Here is a 27,046-nt window from a genome sequence, read left to right as displayed (position 1 = left end):
AAATCCGTCGTCCATTCTGACGGAATAGGAGAAGGTCGCCGGTGATTTTCTCTATTTCGCGACGGAACGCGGCTCTGCGGGGGAAGGCGGGTTCGATTGCGATCGCGATCAACGACTCGCGGGGCCCGATCGAATTGCACATCGAGGACGCACGTTCTTTCCTCTATCGGACGCTCATTTGCCCCGTTTACTCCCGAGTCGAGTGCAGATACACGTTCGGGCTCAGTTAGAGCCGTGTTTTCGTGACAGTGTGGCAGCATGGGTGGCGAAGTTACATTAATTGGTCCGTAAGAAAATTATACGATGTTTCCGTCGCCTTTCAATGCGAGAGGACGGGCGCGTCGGTGCGAGAGAGAGAACGAGAAACAGAGAGGAAAGGGAAAGGTGGAAAGAGAGACGCGCAGGACGAAGAGTCCGCTTGATCGTAGTCTATGATTATGTTCTTGACTTTCGCGGTCAAGCCTCTTCATCCGTGCTTCCATGCCTCTCTTTTTCTCCCGCACGGTGTACCTTCTCCACGCTGCTATTTATAGAGGCTTATTACTTTATTGCAACCGGACTCTCTGAATGCATTCCGCCCACGCGGTAGCCCGGCAGCGGCGGCTAGTTTTTCAAGTCGAAACTGCGGCTCGACCAGCGTCGAGCCGATAGTTGTGTACACCGGCTGCATACCCGGCGAAATTGCAGCGCATCGACTGTAATCGCGCGAACGTAAAAAAAAATACCGAACAAAAAAAACGACGGAAGATACGAGAGAGACTCGTAGCGGCACGCGCGACACGCGACAGCGGATCGCGACGCGTGTCAGTATGTGTATCTATTGAAAATGCGCTCGCACTTTCCGTCGACTCTCGACATCCGATTGGCACCGAACGGGACGGAACAATGCAACGTCACCCGTGTAGTACAATTAGTCGCGACGGAGACAGGTGGGGCACGGAGTCACGCCCTTTCGGTGTACACGTAAAGCCGACGCCGACTTAATATCTCTCACAATCTCTCTCTCTCTCTCTCTCTTGTTCTTCCTTCCTCTCGTCTACATTATCTGTCGATCATCCTGTTTGTGGATCACGAGTTTTCAGCATCGACGAGGAGTCCGTCCGACATATTCGCTCGCTTATGAAATTCGTTTGTTTCACCAAACCCGTGCCGAAATTTAAAATCTATTATAGGTCTCATAAATGTTAACTTGTAGTCTTATAATGCTTCTTATGCTACAAGTTCTACCGTAGAATTGCCAATTACGACTTTTGAGCTCTGTTTAGCTTTATAGTTATACTAAAAGTGAAGTTAAATTTCAGTTAATACTTTTTATACATATAATTGTTCGCACTCAACTCTATTCTTTTCATCTCTTTAGAATGAACAAATCTCATTGATAATATTCAAGTCTTATGCTATGCGTTTGTATAGAATATTTGCAATTTTATATAAAATAATTCCTAAAATAACGGTACATCTTTTTCAGAAATTATTCTACCATTTTACATGAAATATCGGACAACTATTTCAACGAGTCCTTTAACTCTCAATATAGAGAAAACGGAAATAAGTTGTTTGCATCAAAGGAGCACAATAATCTCTGTGACATATTATCTGGAGATCTTTCGATAGACCAAAATACAATGTGACTGTATTTGTAGATTTAATGTAGAACCAAAATTTCGATTCGGGTATGACGGTTTTTCGAACGTCGAATTAATATCATTCATCTTATTAAGGTTTCATCCTGAAAATGAATGAATAATAACTTGAATATGTAACAATAAATAATGAATAATTTCGGCAAGTTAACGCGTGCGTGAGCTCTCTTTCATGCCGAAAATAACGTTCTTAGACTCGTTTCATCCGGTCGGCTCGAAAACGTCGCGAGAGCGCGCGTGAAACGTGCAAATTTTTGGGCCGCAGTGACGCAACCGAACATTTCGTTTGACGCGAACGTTAAATTCGTACAGCGATGTGCGACGTAACACGAGCATCGATATATAAACGTATACCTGCCTTATCGGATGAACGGTAATCTGTAATTTATCATTGGGATATCTCATGATTATACGGTTGTCGAAATGCAGCAACTTTGACGCGTAATGTGAGGCTCCCATTTGAATATAAAGTATATCATTAATCAGTCAAAGCCCGCGCGCACTTTCTGCAATTTCTCGTAGATTGGCAGACGTACGACCGTGGCAAATTATAGATAATGCGGCATTTCGGGAACGAGTCGGTTTAAGTTAATTAAAGGAAAGTGACCTCGAATGTGTGCGCTCGCGAGTGCCGCGAGTGGCGCGAACGAGAAAAAGGAAACCGAAGGGGAGAAATCCGTTCGTAAGGTGTAATTCGCGTGCGATACCAATAAATCGTCCGTTTTATCGCCGTTTTTCCCGCGTGCACAATGACGAGCTCGTTCGAAAAATATCTTCGCGGAAGGACTCTCGCTTTTCGTACGATACATTCGGCGGAAAGCGAAACTCGCAATTACATCTATCTCCCTCCCTTCCCTCTCTCTCTCTCTCTCTCTTTCTCTCTCATTCTCCTCCTCTCTGTCGTTTCTCGGACAGCAATGAAACGAGGCAGTTCGCTGCGGTGCGCGCCGTCAGCAATCACGCAACTCATTGCAGCGATTATGGCAGCGAAACGGGCGACTTACTAGCCTCTCGAAAAGTAAAGCCCCATCGTAGCATACCGAGGGTACGCTGGAGGCATTCAATGATCCTAAAGAGATCCGCGACCAGTTTCAAGGAAGTCTCCAATGACACAAAGGCCACTTTACGGTCCACCCAGCCTCCTCTGTAACGTAACGAGTCTTCTCGGAGTGCGCTCCCCGCGCGCCGCGCTTCTTCGTGGTCCGCGGATACTACTATGTCTCCTTTTCTCTCTAACGACCGGCTACGAAGATATCGGGCTCGATAATGGATACTTCGGGGCCCGACCTTATATAACCTGTTGTCCCAGGTGAGGGCTCCGCCACGACGACACACGTGCTCGCACCGACGCGTACGACAGCTCGTTTTTTATGGTTCCAAAACTCGGATCTCCGGTTCAGTCCGCGATCTCATTTAGCGACTGCCTTCGAGACCGAGAGGGATCTCGTTCGGAGAGGTCGAGAGGGATCCCTCGGCTCCGCCGTGGAACGATTGCGGGGAACGAAGGTATCCGATAGCTTACCCGGCCGCAGCGATCGTGGGCGGCGTCGACGACGACGGTAACGGCTTAATGACTGAAACGCGCGGCTAATACAACGATAACACGAAAGTTGTAATCTTCGCGGCGAGATGCAGGAGAAGAAAGAATCTGAGAAATCCGCAGGGTTCGCGCGGAGGTGAGCTGGCTCGATTCGTGTCAACACGAACTCATGTCACGTTAAAAATATAGAAATATATTTATCAGAAGCTTGCAAAAGTTCGTCAGATTTTCAGTCGTACATTTAGTCATTCTTAGATATTTTATTAATATCATCGGCGATCCCAGGTCGAAATTTCAATTCCACAAGTTTAAGTCTTCAAAGGTGCTCCTTTGATGCTACGAATTGGAAGTTATTTCCGTTTTTTCCACTTGAAGACAATGCAGAACCAAGTAGACTCAACGTAGGGCTAAAATTTCAACTCGGGATCCAAGGAACGCTTGCAACCTGCCAATATATACCTGGGGTACGCATTTGAACCGCGTGTGCCGGAGGAAAACGTCGCGGCACGCAACGGTTTCAGCGCGATGAGCAGGTTTCGTCGGCGGAGCTGCACGTCGATCGGGCGTGGGTACTCGATTGTGAAACACATCGGCCGTTTAAAGGGCTACCACGGTGCGCCGAAGTAGCCTCGCTACTTCGAACGAGACATCGAACGCCGGGCCCTTAATACGATTGACTCCTCGTCGAGTCGAGTGACTACGAGGAAGACCGCCGGGGTATGGTACTCCACCTAATCGCCAGGTCCTTTACTGCTAGCGGTTACTTTGGTTAAGTACCGGGGGTCATTGAGAAAATTGTGGGCCTGTTTGCACTGTCAGCCGGTGGACTGGTTTTATTCGGTTAAGTCGACCGGCGGACAGCCTATACTTGAAGCGAGCAAGCACCGGGCGAAATCGCTCTATCAGTCTCGACCGGAGCGTGTGCGAGATGTGGATTCGACGAGGCGGCACGTCGTCCTCGAGGTGCGCTGGCGAAAAATTGACTTGAGAAAGAAAGACAATTTAATTATCTATCGAGAGAGATTAACAGCGCGATATGGCGGGATTTTCGCGCCACGACATCTACGCCTTCGCGACGATTCCTAAAGAATCGGCAAAGCCGATGCGCGGTGTTTTTAGAACTGGTCGTCACCGACCACTCGATTGCCAGCCGGGGATCCTTGAATAAGGATCTCGACATTAACTCATCAGTGAACGCCGCCGAGAGCGACGTGAGATAATTGAGAGCTTCGTTATTGATCGAATCGACGTTGCCACGCTCTAGCGCGATTCACGTTATCTTGACGTCTAATTAAAATAATCTTCGATTACGGCGGAAGTGTAGCGTGCAGACGCGGCTCTCTCTCTCTCTCTCTCTCTTTCTTCTCCTTTGCTCTAATCGCTGATGAATGACCGAGTCGGCGGTGCTCGTATTTGACGACATAATCATCAAGGGAAGTGAAACACGGCGTACTTTGCGTCGGGCTCGGGTATCCCTCGCACGTTCGTGACTAGTCGGTACGATTCGTTCGCGATATAAATAGTGGAAAATTTGCATATACACAGAACGACCGGTTTATTGCATCTGACTTCTCTCGTGCCGCGAGCAGTGAAATGCGCGTCGGGCGTTAGATGAACGCGGAAAGCCGCGGACAAAGCGACCGCGCGGATGAATTTTTCCGTTCCGCCCGACAATGCAACTTTTCCCCGCACGCCTGTTCGCGCAAGCTTTACGCCGCCCGATTATGATATATAAATAGCCGATTGACACACGCGGCGGGGCAACCGGTTTATTGTACCCCGTGCAATGCGGCGCTCGCGACGGGCGGCGGTGCGCGACGTCGACGCCGATCTTACGGTCGTTACGGATGTGAACGCCAATTGAGATTCCGCTCGTGTGTCGTCGCAACGAATAAATCCATCACACACCGAGAGAGCACCGACGCGGTGCGTTGATCTTTGAACTCGGCGCGCCGGCCGAAGGTGACAAAGCGCGTATCCCGGCTCGCGAGCCGACAGCATGCGCTCTCAACCGAGGCTCTCTACACGCGTCCACGATTCCTCTTGGAGAATTCGGCCGGAAATATAGATTATCAGTCGGACGTGAACTCCGATCGTTATCGCTCGCGTTGTCGGTCTTCTTCCGAGGGAGGCTTGGATTTCAATGTTCGCGGACTTCGACGCGTACACGCGTCTCCTTTCGGTCCCGTTCGAATGTAAGCCGAAATAAATGGAGCAACGCGCAAAGGTGAAAATTAATTCTGCCCTCTGCCCGCGTGAACGCGCAAATCCCGCCGCGGGACGTACGACGGAGGAGAGAGACGCAGAGTCGCGATCCAACGGGAACGATAAAGGCTTCCTCAAAAGACAATACGATAACTCGTGCCCGCCATTTATCACGAAACTGAGTATTTAACGAGAGCGATCTGATAATAGAGGCAATTTTTAATCGGGATTTCCTCCGGGGTAGCCGGGGCGGGATCTCGAATCGGGATCCACGACTTTGATCGAGAGAGGACGGGGTAGGCCCCGGCCGCGGTATCGTACCTTAATGTACCGATCGATCAATCGATCCCTTCCCCTCGAGCTAACGAACGGCAGCACGAAGGCACGAACACGTGGTAAAACGGTCCCTCTGCGCTTGTCGCGTGTGCGTGCGTGCGCGCGCGCCTGTATGCGTGCGTGTCCGTGTACACGCGCGCATGAACGCACACCCGTATATCCTTAAATGTATCCGGCTGATGTTTTTCACCGAACCTTCAAACTGTAAACTTCTCTCTACCGATAAGACGAAATTTGATTATGAAATTTTAAGGTAAGGAGATACCGATCTCAAGTTCTATATCGAATACTTGGGCTCACGCAGTAAAAAGCATAGTAAAAATCCACAGTAAAAATCCATGGTAAAAACACTCTTTATTCGCGTTAAAACCGGTCCTTGCTAACACTTCCTGTTAAATTTCCAACATACCCGCCTGTTAATTTAAGATTGTGTTTACGTTATCTCAACATTTTGCGTTATGTGAATGTTCAACATGTGTAACTGTTAAAATAACACATTTGATACTTCAGTGTCGATTAACGGTATTGATTTATGAATTGTGTTAATTTTTGACATAATATTTGCGTTACTTTTCAACACGCTCACCTTGTATTGTTGATTAACAGAAAAATGTGAGTGGAACATTTGTGGGGCATGTGAAATGTGTTAAATTTAACAGAAAATTGTTTACTCCGCAGAAGCGTTCCTTTTGAATTTCACATGCGAAAGGACAAAGTGAAGACGAGCGGTTGAGCCTAAGTTAGTCAGAGCGGTTTTATACAGTAGCGGGAAGATTAACGGCGAGATTAAAAGGAACCGATCAAGTTGTTAGATAAAGATAAGAAACCTGCCTTCGTTGGTTATCATAACCGCGTTGTATGAAAAGCTGAAAATTTCTTGTACGAAGTGATTCTCCCAATTAGACGTAGTGTACTTTATTAAACGTTGTGAGTTGAATGTCGTAACTGAAGAAACGTAAAAATCATCCTGCCAGTACGTACTCCCAGAAAAAGGAAAGCGGAGGGAGCTTACGAAACCTTAGCCGCGAGGTCGTAATTTTCGGACGAACGCGACGAAAACGAACGCCGATACGCCGAGGCGCAATCTGATATTCCGGCGCGCCACACAAAGTCGCACTCTACTTAATTAATTAAGACCCGAAGCGCGCGTCCGAGGAGTGCGCATCGGTATCGCAGCACAACATCGTCTACTCTCGTGCGTGCGTGCGTGCGTTTAGGAGGCTAGTCCTCCTTCGCCCGGTAAATACCGGGCCGGAATTCAGCCCGCTAGATTGAGAGATATTCCAGCCATCCGCGCGCACACGAACGCGCGCGCACGCACACACGGGACGCGCAGGTACACACGGGGGAGAGAAGTGACGGTGAGCGAGCGCGTCCGTACGAGCCGCGCTCGCGGAGTGTGCGAGGCCCTTCGTTGAGCGACGGGTGGGGATCCGCGCGGTTTTTCTGGTGGGAGCAGGCCGCTGCGTGCGGTCCCTTCTTCGATGGACCACCCAAGTAGACCGGCTTACGCCGCTCGTACACACACACACACGCGCGCGCCTACACCGAGGCCGCGCGTACGTGCTCTACACCTACACACCTGCCTCGCGCAGCGCACCGTCAGATGTTGACGCGCGCGCGTACGCACGCGTGCGTACGAACGCGTGTGCGTTTAGATGTACTCGAGGGAATCGTACGGAAACAAACCACGGCCATTTATGAATGAACCGAACGATCCGTCCGTCCGTCCGCGCGATTCCGCCTGCGCTCGCGGACGCCCCTTGATTACACGCCGCTGAAGAACCGTCTGGATAGCTCGGCTAGCTTCTCCACATTTGCGCTCCGACTTTGTTGCGCTCTCTGCGCTCGTGTTGCGATTCGCGAGGGTACACGGCTCGCGCTCGCCGGCCGGATCCGTTTAACCCTAAAGGGCCTGACGTCGAGTGTCATATGGTTTACTGCGAGCCGTTGCGATGCGAAATTAACTGCTACACGCATCGTTGGATTCAATAGAACGGCACGATTTTTTCCCGCTCTCCCGCGCTGCTGCGCAAACTTTGTATCACAACGCAGCCGGTAGAAGCAACTCTTCAATTTCTTTTCGTCAGGGGAACTTTAGGAAAGAGCGGAAAAGTCCGTACTTTGGAATTCTGTTTTCCCGAAATTAACATCGATAATAAATGTTTCATCAGCAGTCGTAATATTTCACGGCGATTTTAAGATTTTCGGAGAGAGGCAGAGAAGTTGGTGTTGCGTGCGCTCATGCGTGTGTAACTTTAGCTGGGCAAAATTATAATATTTGATTGCAGTCGTAATTATTTGTTTTTTACGACACCGACGAGGCACTCGATCAGGCGATTACTTGTCCATCGACATCGCGTTATCTGCCACGTGCACGGTCGGATACCGTCAGTACGTAAAAGAAGATTTATCACTCGTCGTTTTCCACTCTCGCGGAGAGAGAAAAAGATAGGCAGAGAAAAAGAGAGAGAGAGAGAGAGTCGGTCCTCGCGCGCGCAGTCCCTTATTAGGTAAAACACAAAACACGATCTTACCAATCCGAAACGTTTACGACACGCAGTCACGGAGAGTATTCTCTCGCTCGTCTCGCTCGTCCGGCGCGTAAAAGGGAAATTATTCGGCGGCGGGACACAGAATCAAGTTCTTCCTCGCTCGTTGAAGCGCTCGCTTCCCAGAAAGAAACTGAGCACTTGCTAGTAAATCAATCGGACGCATTAGCGGGCGAATAGAATTATGTGCCGTTGCGCGACGGGCCTAACAGGTGTTATGCGACTTTATAACGTTCAGGGACCTATGTACCTTGCCGGTAGTAACGCGCACGTTTTACACCGACGACCTCTCAACCTTCCACGCTGGAGGTCGTAAGCGGCGCCCTGCCTGGAAAAACGAGCCTTCTCGCGACGCGAGAGAGAGAGAAAGGTTTCTCTTTTCTTCGTTTTTCGACCATAAAATGCTCTATTGAACTAAATCGCGCGGTCTCTCTAAACTGTCGGAATTAAATACGAGCAAAAACTCGCAACGTTTTCTACCAAGATTTAATTTCCGCTCGATGCCAAGAGAGATTCTTCCTCGAAGTCGTTATCACAGTGGTGTCGAGTGGAAATATCGCGTAACGGATCTGCGCGGCCGATCGCGATCGAAATTACACCTAAATGGCTCGAAGCCGACAGCAATGGCTCTTCGGAGATCGCGATCGAAATCGAGCGCGGCTATGCATAAAGACGACGCATAGCGGCTCGACTGACGCGGATAAAAGAGCGTGGCGGTCCTCTCCATTGTGCCGCACGGCTCTCATTACTGCAATTAGCATGCTAATATCGAGATCCAGCCTAATGAATATGAAAATAAGTACCCGGCAATTTCAAAGCACCGTCGGGGCACGCGTACGTACAGAGCCGTAAGTAACGATCTGAGAAGGTGTAAAGATGAATGCACGCCGCTCGGTCGGATAAACACGCATTGTGATCCGTGCGGTGTGTAATTCGTATTTTATCGCAGCCTTGATTCGACTAATTAGAACGTCGTCATTGTCGTCGTCGACGTTGTCATTGTCGTCATCGTCGACATTGTCGTCGACATGCGCAACGCGCGCGCGCGCGGTTAAAGGCACGGCAAATTGTTTTACTGTGAAATTACCGCGCAAGGAGAGGCCACCGTCATGAAAGTTAAAATACAACCGTTTACACACGAACGATACGTGGCTGGTTAGCGCACGCTCGTAATTCGTATCGCTTCATTATAGGCTCGTCGTCGGGTGTTTAAACAAAGCGCGAGCAAAAAGGCATTTTGTTAGTTTGGCATTAAGCCTGCGAGTGAGTGAGATAAACATCGGATCGCGCACCTGCCGCAGAGTTTATGACTTCATCCTGGACCAGCCGATCGCGTGAATCGCGAGCCATTAACGCTGCCCCGCGAGAAAGTATACTTTTCTTACCGGTTTGAATTTGCACGTTGACTTCTCTCGCATCCAGCTTCCCCCCTCCCCCCTCCCACTCGTAACGACGACGTGTTTTACGAACTGCCGATCGCCGCTGCGTATTTGCATTGACAATCAAGCGTTAATGTACAATCGTATCGCGTCATGAATTACCACGGAGTTAATTATATCGGGCATTACGCGAGCATCTGTCGGACGCAAGTGAAACCGCATAAATTGGCGATCGCGTGTTCACGAGATAAGGATGATGAAAATAAATCTTAAAAGGCGGGCGCGTGCGACAAAGTCGTCCGATACAGCGGAGCGCGCGGCTCGAGAATGGATTTCGCGATGGTTTCCCACGAGGCTGCTCACGGCACGCACGGAAGGTGGAAACGATCCTGAATATTTGGCTGCCTCGCAAAATCCGGCTCTAGTGTTAATTACGCCGACGAAGAGTAATGTGCCGCGACAGAATTTCTTTTAAGTAACTCTCGCTGCTTGTAACCCGCCGATGTTATCTCCGGGAAGGGTTTCTCGGCGAGTTAACGAATTCTCGCGTCCGAATTAATTATGTGAATCCGAACGGACGGACGAATGTGCGGACGGACGTACCGACGGACGGAGCAATTCGCGAAAAGGACGGGGAGAAATGGGAGGTGAATAAGGGGGAGAGAGAGAGAGGGAATGTTGTCACGATAATGAGCCATTAAATAATTGTCGCGGCGGGGGAATGGTTTTATTATCGTGCTGCGGCACGATAAGCCCCCTGGCAAAGCTACCGTGAATTCCTCAGACGAACACTTCATTATAAACTTTTGATTGCTTACAACCGCCGCGGGCGCAATTAAAGCGGATTTTAAGCTCTCGCGGGGAATAGACGGATCAATTGATAACGGCGACCGATGGGGAATAAACGATATCGAGATAACGCTTGAAAAATACAGGACCGTATATAGCGCGCTGTTCCAGTATAATATTTCGACTTTTGGCCCTGTAACGGAAGTACTCGAAGTCGAAATTTCAGTCCTACATTAAGTCTTCAGAGATCTTATTGTACTCCTATTGATGCTACAATTGGGAAGTTATTTCTGTTTTCTCCACTTGAAGACTCAATGTAGAATTTAAAATTTCCTTCTGGGAGGTCTGAATTCTCTTTGTAGCATCAAAGGAACATTATCAATGCTCTTCTGATACCGCAAATGGGAAGTCATTTTCATTTTCTCCGTTTGAAGACTTAATGCAGAACTAAGTAGGCTTAATGTAGGACCAAAATTTCAACTCAGGTAACGACAGGAGTTACGCGAGAGTAATGCGAGAAGATGTAAGAGCGGATGAAAAGGACGAAAGTGGTTCTTACGAGAGAGATTCGACGAAGTAATGTCGCAGATAAGCTATGCATACATTTCGAGTCGTTCGACCTCCTACGTAACATACAAACCAGATAAGAGCCGGCAAGAATGTAAAGCGTTTCATCGATGTCGCTTCGAACTTCGTAGATGGCTATGAAAAATACATCGCTTGAGAATAAGAAGGAAGAAGTATCAACTTGGTCAAAGAATCGGTGGATCAAAGCGCGGCGAATCTGGGTCATGGCGTACTACATGTGCGCACACACAACATATGTCGCTTCTAAATGCTTCTAAATGTTAGCATTATCCCCTCCCCCTTCCCCTTCCCCCAGGAAGAAATATAGCGACGATTACGCAGTAATTCCTCGCGGAAGAAAAGCGTGAGCGTTCGCAACGTCGAGCGACAAGCGGCCGCTCGAGATTTCATACGTACACGTAAGGCTCGTAATTTACAGTTAACAAACGCGTCGAACTTTAGCCGAGAGCGAGGAGCGTAAATCGATTTTAAATCGCGCGCATTCTCGTGATAAAAAAAGCCCGTGTGATTTGTATTTATTGCACTCGATATAGTATATACTTCTTCGGTTTGCTCTCATGGAATGTGCGCGTGAGAGGTGTGGTGAAATTTTGCAAAGCGCCTACGCGCGTCTCTTATTGCAACGGCGGCGGAAAGACATTTATCTTGGCGTGCCGGGACTCAAGAGTATCCCTCTTTACAAAGAGAACTCTTTTGTACTTAGAATGCCGCGCGAATGAAAAAAAGATCGTTTCTCGTGCAGTATTCGCGAATAACAGGTGAACGTTCTGCGAAGGTACAAACAGCGTACGCGTCTATTCACGGCGAACGGAATTCCAGATGTGTTCCATGCCCGTTTTGCAGAGTTAAACAACAGCTTTTTAAGAGAACGCGATCGTAATAAATCAAATATCGCGTCCACCAACGTCCGAACAATTCCCGCGAGATACTCAAACGGAATTTCGGGTCTAACTCGCAGCGAAATTAAATCAAACAACCGACATGTTTTCTCCCCGCCAATTCCACACAGTACCAAAATCGGACAATTAAATTCGAGTTCCCGGGTTATTTATGACCATTTCGTGCGACAATAACGCGACATAAGCAGCGATGCAAGCGATTTAATGAGAAACCGGGGGGAATGATGCGCTCGGGAACGGAATCGAGGCGGATCTTCCGCGAGAGGAGGTGAGAGCTTTAAGAATCGCGCTCGCCTCTCAGCATTCGTCCGATCGTCCCGTTAATATCGCGAAATTAAAAGCCCATAATTTATGGGCCATTTGAGGACCTGATGCTATCCCCTGAATTATGGCTCCCTTAACTAGACTTGAGTTACGACGAGACGCTGCGCGGGACCCGTCCTCCTTCGACTCCTCTCCGCTCTTTGAGAGTCGCTCTCCTCTTTTCTTTCCTCACTACCTCCCGCCCGCCCGCTTAACGTACTCACTTTCATCCGCCACCCGCTCTTTTCAGTTCGAACGAATGCATGAGGTGCTGTATCGTGCTTCTCGATTTTCAGATATCTATTTCCGTCGTGGCACCTTCGCTCAAATATGAAGTACCGGTCGGCTTTAAATCTCTCTCCCTCCTCTTGTCCGTCCTTTTTTCGCACGCACGCACATCCTTTTATTATTCGGGCCGCATAAAGCAGAATACGCGACACACACCGCCGGCTCTTTGTCCCTTGGCGGCATAAAATCGGCTTTGATACATACACGAAACGATAATGTCTCGGTTAGCCGTTTTCATTTCTTGAATAATACCAGCGGTGCGACGGAAATACACGTACAAATATAAACGCGACGGTAAATTCGATCTTGGCCGATTCAGTCGCGCGAGATTATTATTATTAATATTATTATCTTTATTAAGTATTGTACAATACTCAATCGCAGAATAAGTACATAAGTGATTAACGAGATTATCAAGATAATGTTCAACGACGAGACGATTACGAAGATCGTTATTAATTTCAGCGATCTCTACACCGCTGTGTTATACATGAGCTCAGTGTCTCCATTGGACACTCAGACAATTAGCAGCCCTTAACCTTTATTTACCATCTGCTGCCGGAAGAGCATAAACGTCGGCCATTCTTCCTAAAACCACCACCACAACCGGTGCAGCAATTTATTGGCTGCGGTAGCAGCCATGCTCGATGTAAACAAGTCCCTCCTCGGGACGGGGACTCGTTCTCGGAGGGAGAGAGAATTTTTCTTTGGCGATTTTATTCGTTAAAGCGAACATCCCAAAATAATTTGAAAAAAAAAAAAATTGAACGCGACCCAATCTTGGAATTTTTCCTTTTTCCACGTCCTGTCCTGTTCCACAAACGCTTGCACATCCGCGAGAGATCCTACGATTCCTCCAGCGCTTCGTACGATGGATCTCGTTCCTCCAATGGTCCGAGTACCATTGGAGCGTGTATAAATACCCGTTTTGCTTCCTGAAGAGCTCTCGAGAGTCTCGTAGCCGGGCACCTGTTTCGCGTCGCGGTCTGCTAAGGATTCCCGAGTAGGTAGGTAACAATTTTCCTTAAGTAGCATACCCCATCTGGGTATGGCCGCTAATCGGCCAGTCGCCGTTTACGTTTCTACGGTTCGCTCACGATCGACGAAAGAGACAGGGAGAGAGAAAAAGAGGGGAGGAAGGGATAAATCGAAGATGAGAGCGCACATGTCATCGCGTAATAGAAATCACCCGGCCAGACGACCGGAAATAATTCCGCCACGCCCCGCTTCTTCTTTGGATCGACGACGACCGGGACGTTCGAGATCCTGCGGTTTGCGTTCCGAATGATCGTGTCTAATGAATGTGACGATACGCTTTCACTTGGCGCTTCGTCTGGTCGACGAGGAAATATTCCGGCATGGCGGGATGTCGTTAAATTTGTACTAAAAGCACATGAGAACTCCTCGCCTTGCAGATCATGAATACGCATTTTTTTTTTGTTTCCGTTCGGCGGTATTAACGCAAATTTTAATGGGCGTTACGCGAGTCACTCGTTTCCGATCACCATGAAAATGGCGTTCACCGTGTTTTTCTCGTGAATCATAGTAGTTTCTCATTAAAATCTGAAATCAGGTTTAAAGGAAGTTAAAGATAGGACATATGTTAACCTCAAGGAATACGTATGAAAAGTGTCACTTTCAACTGCGAACATCTCAACTTCCGAATGGTCAAATATGGTTTTTTAATTGCGCCAGTAATCAGGTTATATTTAAATCTATACGTAGTGCAAGTGTGAACGAATTCTTAAGAAACTCATTTTATGCTACAACTACCTTAATGAATCGCGAACATACATATAATGATGTACCGTGCATATGTGATGCGCATGACGTACGATCGGTCGATCGAGCGAGCGAACGAGCGATCGATTGAATCCACTTGAGGTGACTAGTCGCCTATGTGCGACGCGTTAATGTCCGATTCAGCCGCGAGTACGTTAAAGTCAGCTTTGATAAATCGTTTATTAACAACACTCCGACTAACCGGCCGGCCGCTGTCTAACGTTTTAATAACGACGTCTCGAGCCTCGTATATCTATCGGGAAAGTCGAGGTGGACGGTGTAACGCTGTAATAAACGGAATACACCGCGCCTTTCTTTACGCCTTTCCTTTCCTTTCCTTCTGCCCCGACAAAATTGGCACAATTTGATGAATATTATATACCACTCGTTGATCACAGGGAACTAGCCGTTCGCGCTCATTATACCGAAGGTCGTACGTTAGAATTAATTAAACACACTTGACTGCGCCACAAATGGCCGTGCCTCCTATATACGAGCGAAGCGCGGTACATAAATCGTCAATAGCGTTTCGTAAAAGTGTTATCCTCGCTCGCGAGAAGTGGCGAATATCACGTTTTACGTGTCTATTAGTTTATTAGGCGCGTATAATGGAATATCGAGTGTGTACCTTTTGCGTGCGAACGCCTCTCTTTCCTTTCGCGCAACGCGGAATTTTCTCGCGAGTCCCGACGCGATTTCCAAGCTGCCGAATAAACCCTACTCCCGTATCTTCCGAGAAAAGCGCGACCTTACGCGATACCGCGGACATCGCATACATGTCGATAATGCGATCGGCTTCTACGGAGCGAGCACGTGTCGTACAGAACCATTTATGCTCGGCACCGCGCAATGTACAGCTGTAGACACGTGTGCGCTACGTGCGCGGCTGACGAGGTGAAAGAGGAAGAGACGAGAGGAGAAAAAGGGGGAACGGGGGAGAGAGAGAGAGATGAGATCTCGTTCCGTTCGTACGTGCTCGCTGTCATACAGTAGAGTTAATTAAGTGTGTTTAATTAAACTCGTTGTTCCCCTTTTAATGCCCTGCCTCCCTTGCCCATCCTCTCTCCTTACAGAGTTACACTTCTCTGACAGTCGACGTTCGCCATTCCTACTTCTCCACCCCGTCCCGTCGTCGTTTCTCCCGTTTTCCCCGTTCCTCGTTGATGGACTTAGAAGTGCTAATGGCTCCAGCTTCGATTCCAAGTATGGCTGGAATTTCTCCGGTGACCGGTGGACTCGACGGGTTCCTTCGAACCGAAGCAGAGAGAGAGAGAGAGAGAGAGACCGGACGCAACAGTGAAACGATGAAATAGTGCGATCTTCTGATACTTTTTTACTCGTCACAACATGCGAGACGATTCCGAAAGCTGAATATTTTTCTTCTGCATGCGCGCGACCGGAAGAAATATATCATGTTGCACCTATAATATTTAATTGCATTCGGCGGGGACAAACCGCGGGTATCTTGTTCCCTCTTCGCGAGTTTTTGACGCAATCCGTTATTTCAAACCGTAAACGTAGCCAAGCGATAAATAAAGGCCTCATTGAATTCGTTCGGGCGATGCATTGCTCGCGGCAATTATCGATCGTCGACTCGGGGAGTAACAGTTTGTACAACTTCCCCGCGCTGATGATAAATAAAATGCCGTTACGCGAAACGTGCGGGATAGCGGGACGACGAGATGTTCGAGGAAGTCATATGAGAGAGAGAGAGAGAAAGAGAGATAAGCTCCCGTGGGTTCCCCTCACATTTGACGCGAGGCCGCGCTGCTCGATTATCCTCGCACGCCACCCATAACTCGCGGACAAAGCGAAAAATTAAGTACACCAGTTTTTCGGACTCGCTGCGAAGCTTCTACTTAGCTGCGGCCCGTTCGACGACGCGTCTCAGTATCGGTGGTGGAAAAGAAACGCGCCGCTCGTCTCTCTCTCTCTCTTCCTCTCTCTCCACTATATAGTATCGCACCGCGTCGTCGATCGATAGCCGTCGCGGCGACCGGCAACAACGAATGTGCACATACAGCATGCGCGCGCACACACACACACACACAGCCATACGCGTACAGGTGCACATGCAACGACACTGACCGAGCGCGCGCGCATACGCAAGACGCGCGAGCGCGTCGAGCGATTCTTAGGAGACGTAATGACACCCGCTCGCGAGGTAGGGAGAGGGGACAGGGAAAATGGGAGCGAGGATGTGTAAAAGGCAATTGCCTCTCTTCGCTTATGGTCCGACATACCCGGCGACTCGCATAACTTCGGCTCTACGAGCGGTGCGCGTCGCGCACCTTAATGCACCTCGTGTGTGCATCATGCGTGGCGTTGCGTGCTCTCGCGTCGACCCCGCGCCGGCGGACGTGTTTACAAAACGGCAATTTCGCAAGGATAATTATGAAATATAACGAAGACGACAACTATACGACGACTATGATCACGAAGACTAGGAGAACTACGAGGATGTCTGTTGATTTTCTCTCTCTCTCTCTTTCTCTCTCTGTTTTTTTCGCCACGCCGACCCTAATCGCAATTAAATTCGCGGTTTATCGTCCTGCGCGATCGCCACGGTCGCGTCACTCACGAATGATGAGTCGCGCACCGACGTGAATTTACCCGCGATCCGTAAATATCTCTCACCGCGCGCGTTGGGGGGGGGCAAATGATTTTCCTTTAATTAAATGAAGATAACGAAGCGCAGTCACGTGATATTTAATAATTCAGGACGGACTACCAGTATTAACGCGGAGGAGACTCAGATAGTGTGACGATTGATATTCACGATGTTACGAAAGGCCTCGTAAAGTTTGATCCGGTAGGAATTTTTACGTTTGTAGATCGCGCGATTTCGTTAAAAAGGGAAATACATGGGAATGAAAAATTGTCTTATCACCGATTGTCCGAAGAGAACAAACGTCCACGTAAAGTCCCGTACAACGTCGCGAACGAAGAGACCTTACTGTGGTAGCGGCTATGAACCGACACGGCTCATCGATCTCGTTCCTTTTCTTCTTTTTTCTTCTTTCCTACCGAAAGATCCAGTCGCGGGAGCAGTCCTCTTAATTTCATTCCCAGCTTGGGCCGATACCCATTTAGCCGCGCTCTTCTACATAATAATGTTGCACGTCGTTAAGCCGAACGTCCGTATGCGCTCACGCATATACACGATGCACACACGCACACACACACACGCTAACCAGATAAACCATACGTACGCTCTTAATTACGGCGGAAACATTACTAAGTCGTCCCGTGCACAGTTGTCGGCCGTTAATATAAAGAGCAATATCTCTCCCCGCGAGAAAAATGTTATAGCGGCGCGGGGGAAGTCCTCTCGTGCGTGCATGCGTGCGTGCGTGCGTCCCGATATCCGGTTCTACCGAGCGCCGCTGCTCGATGCAGATTGCAATTGGTGTGGAAGAGCCAAATGGGCGCTCTCGATTAAGACAGGACCGAGGGAGGAGGGAACATCCCGAAGCGGGCTTTTTTCCATATTTGCCCCGGCGGCTCTCCCCGGAGGGAACACTCTAACACGAACGGGTCAGATCAAATTGACCACGGCGGAAATAAAAAGGAAATAAAAAAAAAACAAGAAGAAAGCAAAAAACGGGCCGAGTCATTTTTGTTCATTTTGTGATACAAGTGAATTTCAAGAATCGTATTAATCCGGAAAGTAGCGATTTTGCATCGTCAAAGACAGACTTTGCATCGCAACGTAAAATCTATCGAGGCTAAAGAGACGTACGGATCAGTGGGGAAGTCAAGTGGTTAGCTTGATCGATGATTCTGAGAACACTTGGAATAGGAGTCGCGCGTCAAAAAACAGCCGCGGTAATAGCACATCGCTGCGAGGATACGTAGGAATAATTTTATCTCCCGGTCGTGTCCGAGTTTAAATTATCGACGGTGTACGGACGAACGGAGTAAACGCCCCCGTAATTACGTCGGCCGGCAATTAAGCGTCGCTGTAAAATACAATATTCCCGATTAACAAGGGGACGGCTCGTTATGAGGTTCAAGGAACGAAATATTTATCGCGGGGCGCGCGGTAGAAACGTCCGCAGAGAGGTGGAGGAGCGAAGAGGAGGCGAAAGAGGAGGAGGTGGTTTAGCCTTGTGTCCTTGCCGAAGGCTGGCGGCGCAAAACGCGACCGATGGGCAGGTTAATCATCATTAAGGCGGAAACCCACGGCTCCTCCACTCGGCGGGCCACCCCATGGAGGATCCTGAGTAACGATTGCGGGAGCACGCGTCGCATTAAGGTCCGCGTAAATTCGCCAACTCGTCGAAAATCGCCGCTTAATTTCGCGTCGCCAGGACCAGTCCGCCGCCGTTTATCGGGGAGTCTTAAATTGCATTTTTGCCATTCTCAGAATAATGCCGGGGATATGCGAGCGCGCGCACGTACGCTCCGATCCGAGTGTAAATCACGCCGTAGTGCCGTGGCCGAAGGTGCAAACGTTTTATCCCCGCGTCCTAAAGTACGCGATTTACGGCGAATCGCGCGAGTTTCGTTAATGGCGCAAAAGAGATTGCGTAAACTGGACTATAATTAAACGACGCCTCCTGACGGAGACGCACGTATCCCTCGTGGACCCACGGTGGCTACTAATTTGTCGCTAATCGCACGATTTGCAAGAATAAAGAGGAGAGAGCACGGCACGGTAATAATCCGCCGATAACGGCCCGGTGTTTTTATCACAGAGTCACCGCATACGGTGAAAATATCTTTACGACGTTCGTTAACGGTTCGGAGCGGAATTACAATAAGATACAGACGGTACATAATACCTCTGCGAAGAAACTCATTTTCCCGAGGCGTACAAGCACACACGCGCACACACACGTACACATATACCGTGTCGTTAATCGCGGGCTCCCGTACAAGTTGGCGTTGGCCGGCGAAAATAAACAAAATAATATGGAAATTATCACGGAGCAGGTCAATCATCATTAAAGGCAAAAAGCCGAGTCGCTTCTACGCGACCACCCTACCCGACGTAACGGTTGCACGAGAGAGGGCGTCGAGCTATACTCGTGAATTCGTGAACCCTGCAAGCTCGTTCTGTGCTCGTTCCGCGTTATTATTCCGCGTCACGTGTGTCGTTTGTTTGAAAGGTCATACAAATAAACGCGTGTAAATCTCCATGCGATATCACGCATAATGTGCGGATAGTAAAATACTCAACGATCGTGTCGAAATAGAATTATGCCCAATTTGATTTCTTGCGAATAAATGAATGTTTAAGTCAGAATTATAGGAGCTTTGAAGAGCCAAGCACGCGGCTAACACGGTGCTATAATAAATAATACTTCTTAAATAGTCGAAGTATTTACATAGAACCAGAAACTGACTATTTGAGAGAAGCATTATTATTATTTATTACGGCATTATATCAGCCGTGCTCGGCTCCTCATGGCTCCATAATTCTAATCTGACGACAGAGCTGGATTTCACTTTAAACGAGTTTCTTTTTTACAAATAAATTGTCACAATTTCGGCGCGAAAGAGGCACGTCGGCGGTCCAATGCGTCACGCGGTCTTTTGAGCTTAACGTTCGAACGCAGCGCGTTCCGCGAGCGCAACCAGGCGGGATAGGTGGAATAGCTGACTTTTTCATATCCAAAAAGGGAAGAGCGGGAGAAAAAGACGTAGCGGCCGCAATTTATCACTGCTGGCCCACCCCCTAGGAGGAGCGCACTGCGCTCCGGTGATTTCATCGGCACGAGTTAAAAAAGTGGCATCGACGCTGACGAGTCAATTCATCTCCCGTTCCACTGACCTGAAACACGGATGACGTCACGCTACGAGGACGACGGCGGGCTTAGAGAGGATCTGCACGTGTGCACGTGTAAGGATAATTCGTGCCGTCGTGACTCACGTCCGTCCGCTCCGCTGAAAGATTCCCCTCTCGCGATTCCTCTCTTCCATCCGAGCAACGGCGGCTCGATTTATCACGATCGCGTGGTGCATAACGAGCGATATACGACATCTCCGCCTAACTCGCGCGCTACAAATCGCCGCGCTAACAAATCGAACTCCCCCAACCAGCTTTCGAGCGCGTCGCTCCTTCGAGAGAGGATCGTTCCAACGAGAGCTCGCCTCAGACTCCCTCGGCCCTGAGGTAGGAGGAAACACGGAAATCAGTCGCGTCTGGCGCGAAGGCCGCGAGAAGGAAGAAAAAGGAGAGAAGAGGAACGCGCTCGGCCGCGTATTGCGCGCTCTCATCCCGGCAGTTCGTCCCGCGGCGTCCGTATCGAATGCTAATTAAACGGGTGTCGACTGTATCAAAATACCTAACGGCCGGGGTAACGACGACGAGGGGGCGACCACGGGGGCGACGATCGGCGCGCGGGCCACGGTATAGTTTTCGGGGAGCCGTGGAGAGCCTAATGTATGCCAGTGGGCTAGCACGGTGGTCCCGCGGCACCGTGTGGGTGGTCCACGTCCTCCTGCCAAGGCACTCCCCTATGCTACGGGCACTGCTATGTGCACTATATACTCGCTCTCTCCTTCTCTCCTCGAGATCTCTCTTTCTCCCTTTCTCCTTTTCTCTTCTATCGGTGTGTTTCGCTCGCTCGCTCATCTCCCTGTCCTCCTTCGTTCCCCATAGGAGGTGATACGCACGCGAGAACGCTTTCTCCATCTTTCTCTCTCTCTCCCTTTTTCTCGGCCGAACTTTCCGTTTCTCTCAGCGCGCCGCGTGTCTCGCTCTCTCGTTCCTCCGTTTCTCGCTACGTACGATACGTTCGCGCATTTAGTTACGCGTTCAAACACAGTTGGCCGTGGTAGTCGCCGAGATCCGTGTAAGAGACGACGGCCTCTTGATGCACCGTCGCGCTGTCATGAAGTCACGACCGATCTGTCAGTGCTCCCGTCTCTCTCGCTCTCTCGGGAGCGCTCCGGTGCGTTGGACGCAATCGCGTGGATCGTGTGAATCGTTTTTCGACGGAACCAAAGACTACGACGATTCTCAACCTTCCTCGGAAACACTCGGCGTACGACGGACTCGATTCACTTCGAACATAATCCGTCTTGTACGGACGTAACCGCGCGTTAAATACGTTGTAACGCAACATATGCGTTATTCACAGTGCGGGCGAGATGTTGCTTATACTTGAGATTATTTGCCAGTGCACGGTATTCCGTGTGTGCGCGCGCGCGCACGCACAGAAGGAAACACGGGAGAAAGCATAGAGCAATCCTACATCGAGCGCGCGCTTATCGTTCGACCGTGTAGTATTTCCTGCAAGCCGCGAATAGCGTGTAACGCCGGTATATGCGCATCTTAAATCCCTCACTTTGTCCACATTTCTTGCACGTGCAGCGTGCGCGCATACCATATTAGCGCGGTATCTCCTACGCGCGAGAAAATAAATGCGAGCCTATTCGTTCCAGGTGTGTGAGAATGCGTTAACTTTCCGACTCCGTCCGTATTCTCCCGCACGCCAAGTACACGACCGAACACAGCCTCGGCGAGTGCATATAGAATGTCTCTCTCCGCATATAGAACTATCATCGGTCCTCCTCCCTTCCTCTCGTCGGTTACTCCCACGAATGAATAATTCCACGAGCGCGCATTCGATTCGAATTTTAACGAGGAATACATGCGGATGATCGCGAGAGCGTTAAATCGCGCTGAGATCGAATTTACCGGAGATCAGGTTTACCTTTAAATCGGGGGATGTAAACTCACCGTCGGACTACTAACTTTCGAACTGCAGCTCGTCTTCTTCGTCTTCGATCGCGCGTCAATGAAAATTAACTCGTCGTTTGATTATCGCGTGACACCAACTGTCAAACTTATCCAACTACCTGAACGTACGTTCCGCGGTATCGTGGGCAAAATTGCGGTGTGCTCGTGCACGACGAGACAAAGAAAAAAAAAGGAGGGAAATAACGCGAATCCTACGTGCGTGAGAATCGCGAGAGAGCGTCGTGTCTCGTGCTTACCGTCCATATTGTTGGGCTTACTTATACGACATACCTACTTTCTGTCTACCGATACCTCGCCGATTCCACGGGGCATACGAAGAGAGGGAAGGAAGTGCCGTGGTAGGGAGAGGCGGAGACGAAGGAAGGTGGAGGCACTCGCGCGCACGTGTGGTCGGCGGCGTATCGCTCAATTGAGCGAACGCTGCGAAACCGGTCCGTGGCTTTCGGACAGCCGAGACGACAGCCGCGCGTCACGTTGTTGCCGCGACTTTGACTAATTCGTCGGCATTCGTCGTCGGGCACCGTCTTATTCGGCGACCAAACGTGACTGCCAGTCGCACAGGTCGGCTCAAAATTGAAGTATAATCACGATATGCAAAGAGAACAAAAAAGTACAAAATATATTTTTCACGATCAATAAGAAATTTCGAAAGTATCGGCGGGATAACCTTGAATTGAAAGAATAATGGCGAGAAATCTGTCAATTTCGAATATCGACGGTCGGACGGATGGACGATCGATCGAAAGCGTCGCGGAGATCATCAATTCGGACACCGTTTTAAGATTCGTTTTAATCTCGATTAGACGGTCCCATTGTGTTCTCTGAATTTTCATCCGGAGCCTGCGTGGGAGGAAGATTGCCGGTTATTATCGCGAAGGAGTGGAAGTAATTTGAATTTAGTTATTCATGATTTTCTTGTTATTCGCATTTTACTATCTTGCCGTCTTGATAAATTATTAATAAGCGCGATTATTTACCGCGCTGTAAATTCTCCCCGGATTATACTACGCGATGCGCGCCGCATCGATCGGCTGTCTCAATCGACACGGCGCGGCGAAATGTATCCCTTCGATCCTCGTCGTGTGCGTTAAATTGTGCCATGAATTATGCATGCGACCCCGTACACGTTATTTACGTTGTTAAATACGTCCTATCTCGAGCCTCCGCGACGTTGTTCGCGCTGCCGGCGAAGGAGCGATTTGATTTAGACATTTCGTGCCGCTCGCAGAACCGATACGACGATCCTCGGCTTTGACTCTCAACGTGTGTCTCGAGTGTCCGTCTATTAACGAGACCTCGCCAAGACGTCTTTTATTACCCGCCAACACCACACATACACGCGGGCATGCATACCCGCGTGCAGCATACCGTTAAATAGCTTTCTCGGCGGTTAATGAAAAATCCTAAAAATAGCCTCGAGCGGGACGAAAGCTCGGGATCGGGCGCGAAAAATCGGCGCTGCCGCGCGGGGACGCGAAGTGCAAAACGGTAAGAATAGTTTCGCGTGCGTAGGCAGAGGTGCGTGCGTGCGTGCGTGCACGTGCGACGAAGAAATACTCGCGTACGCGAAGAGAGAAAGAAAGGAAGAACGAGCGCGAGTTCAACGAGAGAGGGAAAGAAGAAACGATGAATGTAGAAAGACAGAAGATACGAAGAAGCAAGAGAGAGAGAGAGAGACGGAGAGGGAGAGACAGAGAGCCCAGTGTGGGCCGGGTTTTATTAATACGCTTGAGGACAAATTAGCCAGTTGATTGCACGATTTAATTATAACCGTCTCCCCCCTCCACCCTCTCCCACCCTATGCAGACCCCGCGGCCCATCTCGCTTCATCTCGAGCGCGCGAGAGAAAGAGAGAGAGAAAGAGAAGGAAGGAAGGAGAGAGAGAGAGAGAGACTGGTGGAATCGAGAGGAGAAAGAGAGGGCCACACTCGCCGAGGCCCTGTCGTGCCGCGGTATTAAAACGTCGACTGCTTTATTAACGGAGGCCTCGGACACGCTCCTTCCTCTTTCTTCCCGTGAGCGGGTGCGTGAACGCGCAGCGTTGTCCTGCCACAAAGTGACAAAGCAGCCGGCGATGCCGGCTCGGACCTCCGGAGGAGATCACCTAATTTTTAGAAGCGAACGTGCGCCGCTTTGCAGAGCGAAACGGAAAAAGAGAAAGAAAGAGAGACGGGGAAGAGAAGAACGAACGAATTATGTCGAATTGGAGCATGAAGAGTCGCGTGTTGCTTTCTTTTCGAGGGATATATTTTGGCCGTGATGCCATCGCGGCTGTTACGAGACTCGAGTTCGATTTGGAACTCGCGATTTCTCCTCGCGAGCGCTCGCACGTCTCAATTTGATCGACTGGCCGTCTAAACACGTTTATCGATCGTCAGTTGAAGATTATATTAATTAATTGCGACCGTATGAAGACGTATGAAAATCTGATTTCCGACAACTATAATTGAGACCGACAGCTGAGAGAAGCACGAGAGGATTTGATTTCTACCTAGACCGGTGTCCGTCTCGCTAATGGGATTTTGAGAAGGTACGAAAACAACGTTTGCCGAGCGTAGAGTTTGGGAACGTCCAACATTCGAATTCCTATGCTAATGGGCGCTACCACGTGCTTAACACGCAAATATTTGTTTTCATGAGCAAGTAGACGCTAACGTTAACAATTCAACTGTTTTACCGGACGCGCGTCTTTTTTTTCTTTTCTACAAACATGTCTCGCCGCGTGAAAATCGCTCCACGATATTAGTGTACCTGGAGGAATTTCGTCTCGCGCTAATCGCGGTCCCGGTCGAACTTGAACGTGACTTCTGCTTCTAATACTCGTGCCCCGCACGAGATATGAATTTATTTACCCGAAAGGTGACGAGTAAACCGTGTTGGAGTCGCTGTCCGCACCTCTCCGCCGTTCGTCGCGCACTTCGCGCCCAGTCCGAAATAGAACCCGTGTGTTCAGCCGTGTTTGGTCAGTCGAGAAAACATCGTGGAGGGTACTCGATGCACGGAAAGGTCCCACACAGAAATCTCTCTCTTTCTCTCTCACTCGCTCTCTCACAGAGAACGAGTCTGTCCGTCCGTCCGTCCATTCGTTCGTTCGTCCGCCCTCGTCTTCATCCTTTTTCGAGACTATACATAGTCACTATTCATCGTTCGTATAACCCAGCCGACCTACCCGATGGGAGCCGAGCCCGAGTAATGAAGACGTTTCTCTAGGTTAGGGGAAGTTTGACGTTTTTATGGGTCAGCCTTGGCTTCTCTTTTTTTCGACTCTCCTCTTTCTCCGGCACGACCTTAGCCTTCCGTCTACTTCGTCTTCCTCGTATCCTCCGCTTCCGCGCCTCTCCTACCAGTTCTCTCGTGTTCCTCGAAGGACCAGCTAAGCCGGTACGACCCGTTATTGACGGGTCTATCATCTCACTAATTCCATAATAGAAGATTTTCGGTTTTACGGCGGATGTTAACGACCGTGCGAGGAGAACCATGGCGTGGTGCGACGACCTTTTATCCAGGACGTATGTCCGAGAACGCGACGCGAGTGTCTTGTTCCTTGATTGTGTGATCGCTATTCCATGGTAATCCCAGGACTCGGTGATAGAAGTAATAATCTTCATCTAAAAAAACTTCATAGAGGGCGCGCTGAACTTTATAGAATTTATCTTATAAAATTAATATACTACACCGTAGGTGATAACACGAGAAAAAGGAATTAGCTGTCCATATAATACGACTGAAATTTAGTTACCAGACATATTTTTTAGCCGTGGAAGATAAAAGCTAGGTACTGGGGTAAAAAAATTAGCTAAATGAACTAAATTTCAGTTGTATTATATGGACGGCTAATTCTTATCTGTTTAACTAATAACCTGTAGAGCTAGTTTTTAGCTGTGGGAACTAGTATTCAGTTATGGGAACCACTTTTCTCCATGAAAAATAACATTTATCTTACAGAGAAGTCCGATTTTGTACAAATTCACACTCGTAATTTTGCTGTGAAGATGTGTACTTTTTAAAATTATGCTTGATGAAACGTAAAAGTTGGGCTCTTATATGGGAAATCATTGTTCTCTATGGCTAACACGGTTTTATCAATGACGCTCTTGGCGACCTGCGGCATGTTGATCTAATGTTTCCGCGTAAGGACGTCGTAACCGCGAAAATCGAGACGTCCTTCGCCCTCGAACGAAACGATCCACTTGGGCCGGTCGATGACGGTGGTCCTCGAGGTACAAAGCATCGTCGTTTAAGCGACGTGCATTTTATTGACGCGGCACGATCCGGCGGTCTCTGAAATACTTCACCTTTCGTGGACAGGAGTTCGACATTCTCCTGCTAGCTAACTTGATCCTCGTAAAGTCAAGCGAACGAGCCATTGTCACCGTCCTCGTGTGCGAGCTTAAGCGAGTTCACGCTTACTTCACGCGCACGCTCGACAAAGAGAGGAAATAAACGATAAAAACGCGTACGTTATATTTATAATTTTTTGAAGGAAGGGAAACGGAAGTTCGATAAGATCGGGCTCGAAATTCGTTTGGAAATACGCACCACGCCTGACAGATAAAAATGAAGAGTTCATAATATCGTTTCAATATCTCCCCTCACGATTAATCTTCTGCGAAAGTCTACTTTAGACGAGTCGTCGTCAAGGATCCGACTTTCAATTACGCGCAACATTCATTTAAAAGTCGAATATTAAAATCCATTGAATATTTATTAATAGTAATTTCTACACGATCGTCTAATCTACGGGAACCATCTAAGCGAAGATAATTACTTCTAGACTCTGGGAGAGAGGGACAGACAGACAGACAGAGAGAGAGAGAGAAACGCGCTCTACGCATTCATAATTCAAAGTCCATCAACTAGTTGCGCGAGCAACTTCCTAACAGTAAGCGGACGCATTCTCCTTCCCGCGGCATTCGAACGAACGGACGGACGGACGAAAGGAAATCGCGTTTTCCAGCGTTTATTATTCTCACCACCAAGGAGCAGGAAAGAAGGGGGAAGAGCGAACTAACGAAACTTTCTCGCGTC

At 49.0% G+C, this 27,046-nt stretch overlaps 1 protein-coding gene across 1 annotated transcript in view; it reads left to right on the top strand.

Annotated features, from left to right (window-relative positions):
- The window catches only part of LOC106741124 (homeobox protein invected-like), a 75,256-nt gene that overhangs the window by 22,081 nt on the left and 26,129 nt on the right, over positions 1–27,046 (top strand). The window contains exon 2 of the mRNA XM_014612797.1: positions 11,179–11,184. Coding sequence (XP_014468283.1) covers positions 11,179–11,184 — 6 coding nt within the window. The remainder of the gene's footprint in view (positions 1–11,178; positions 11,185–27,046) is intronic.

Source organism: Dinoponera quadriceps, unplaced genomic scaffold (assembly GCF_001313825.1).
Source record: "Dinoponera quadriceps isolate SergipeBrazil2010 unplaced genomic scaffold, ASM131382v1 scaffold71, whole genome shotgun sequence".
Classification (NCBI taxonomy): domain Eukaryota; kingdom Metazoa; phylum Arthropoda; class Insecta; order Hymenoptera; family Formicidae; genus Dinoponera; species Dinoponera quadriceps.
The sequence above is the reverse complement of the archived record's forward strand: the minus strand, read 5'-3'. Positions and strand labels throughout refer to the sequence as shown.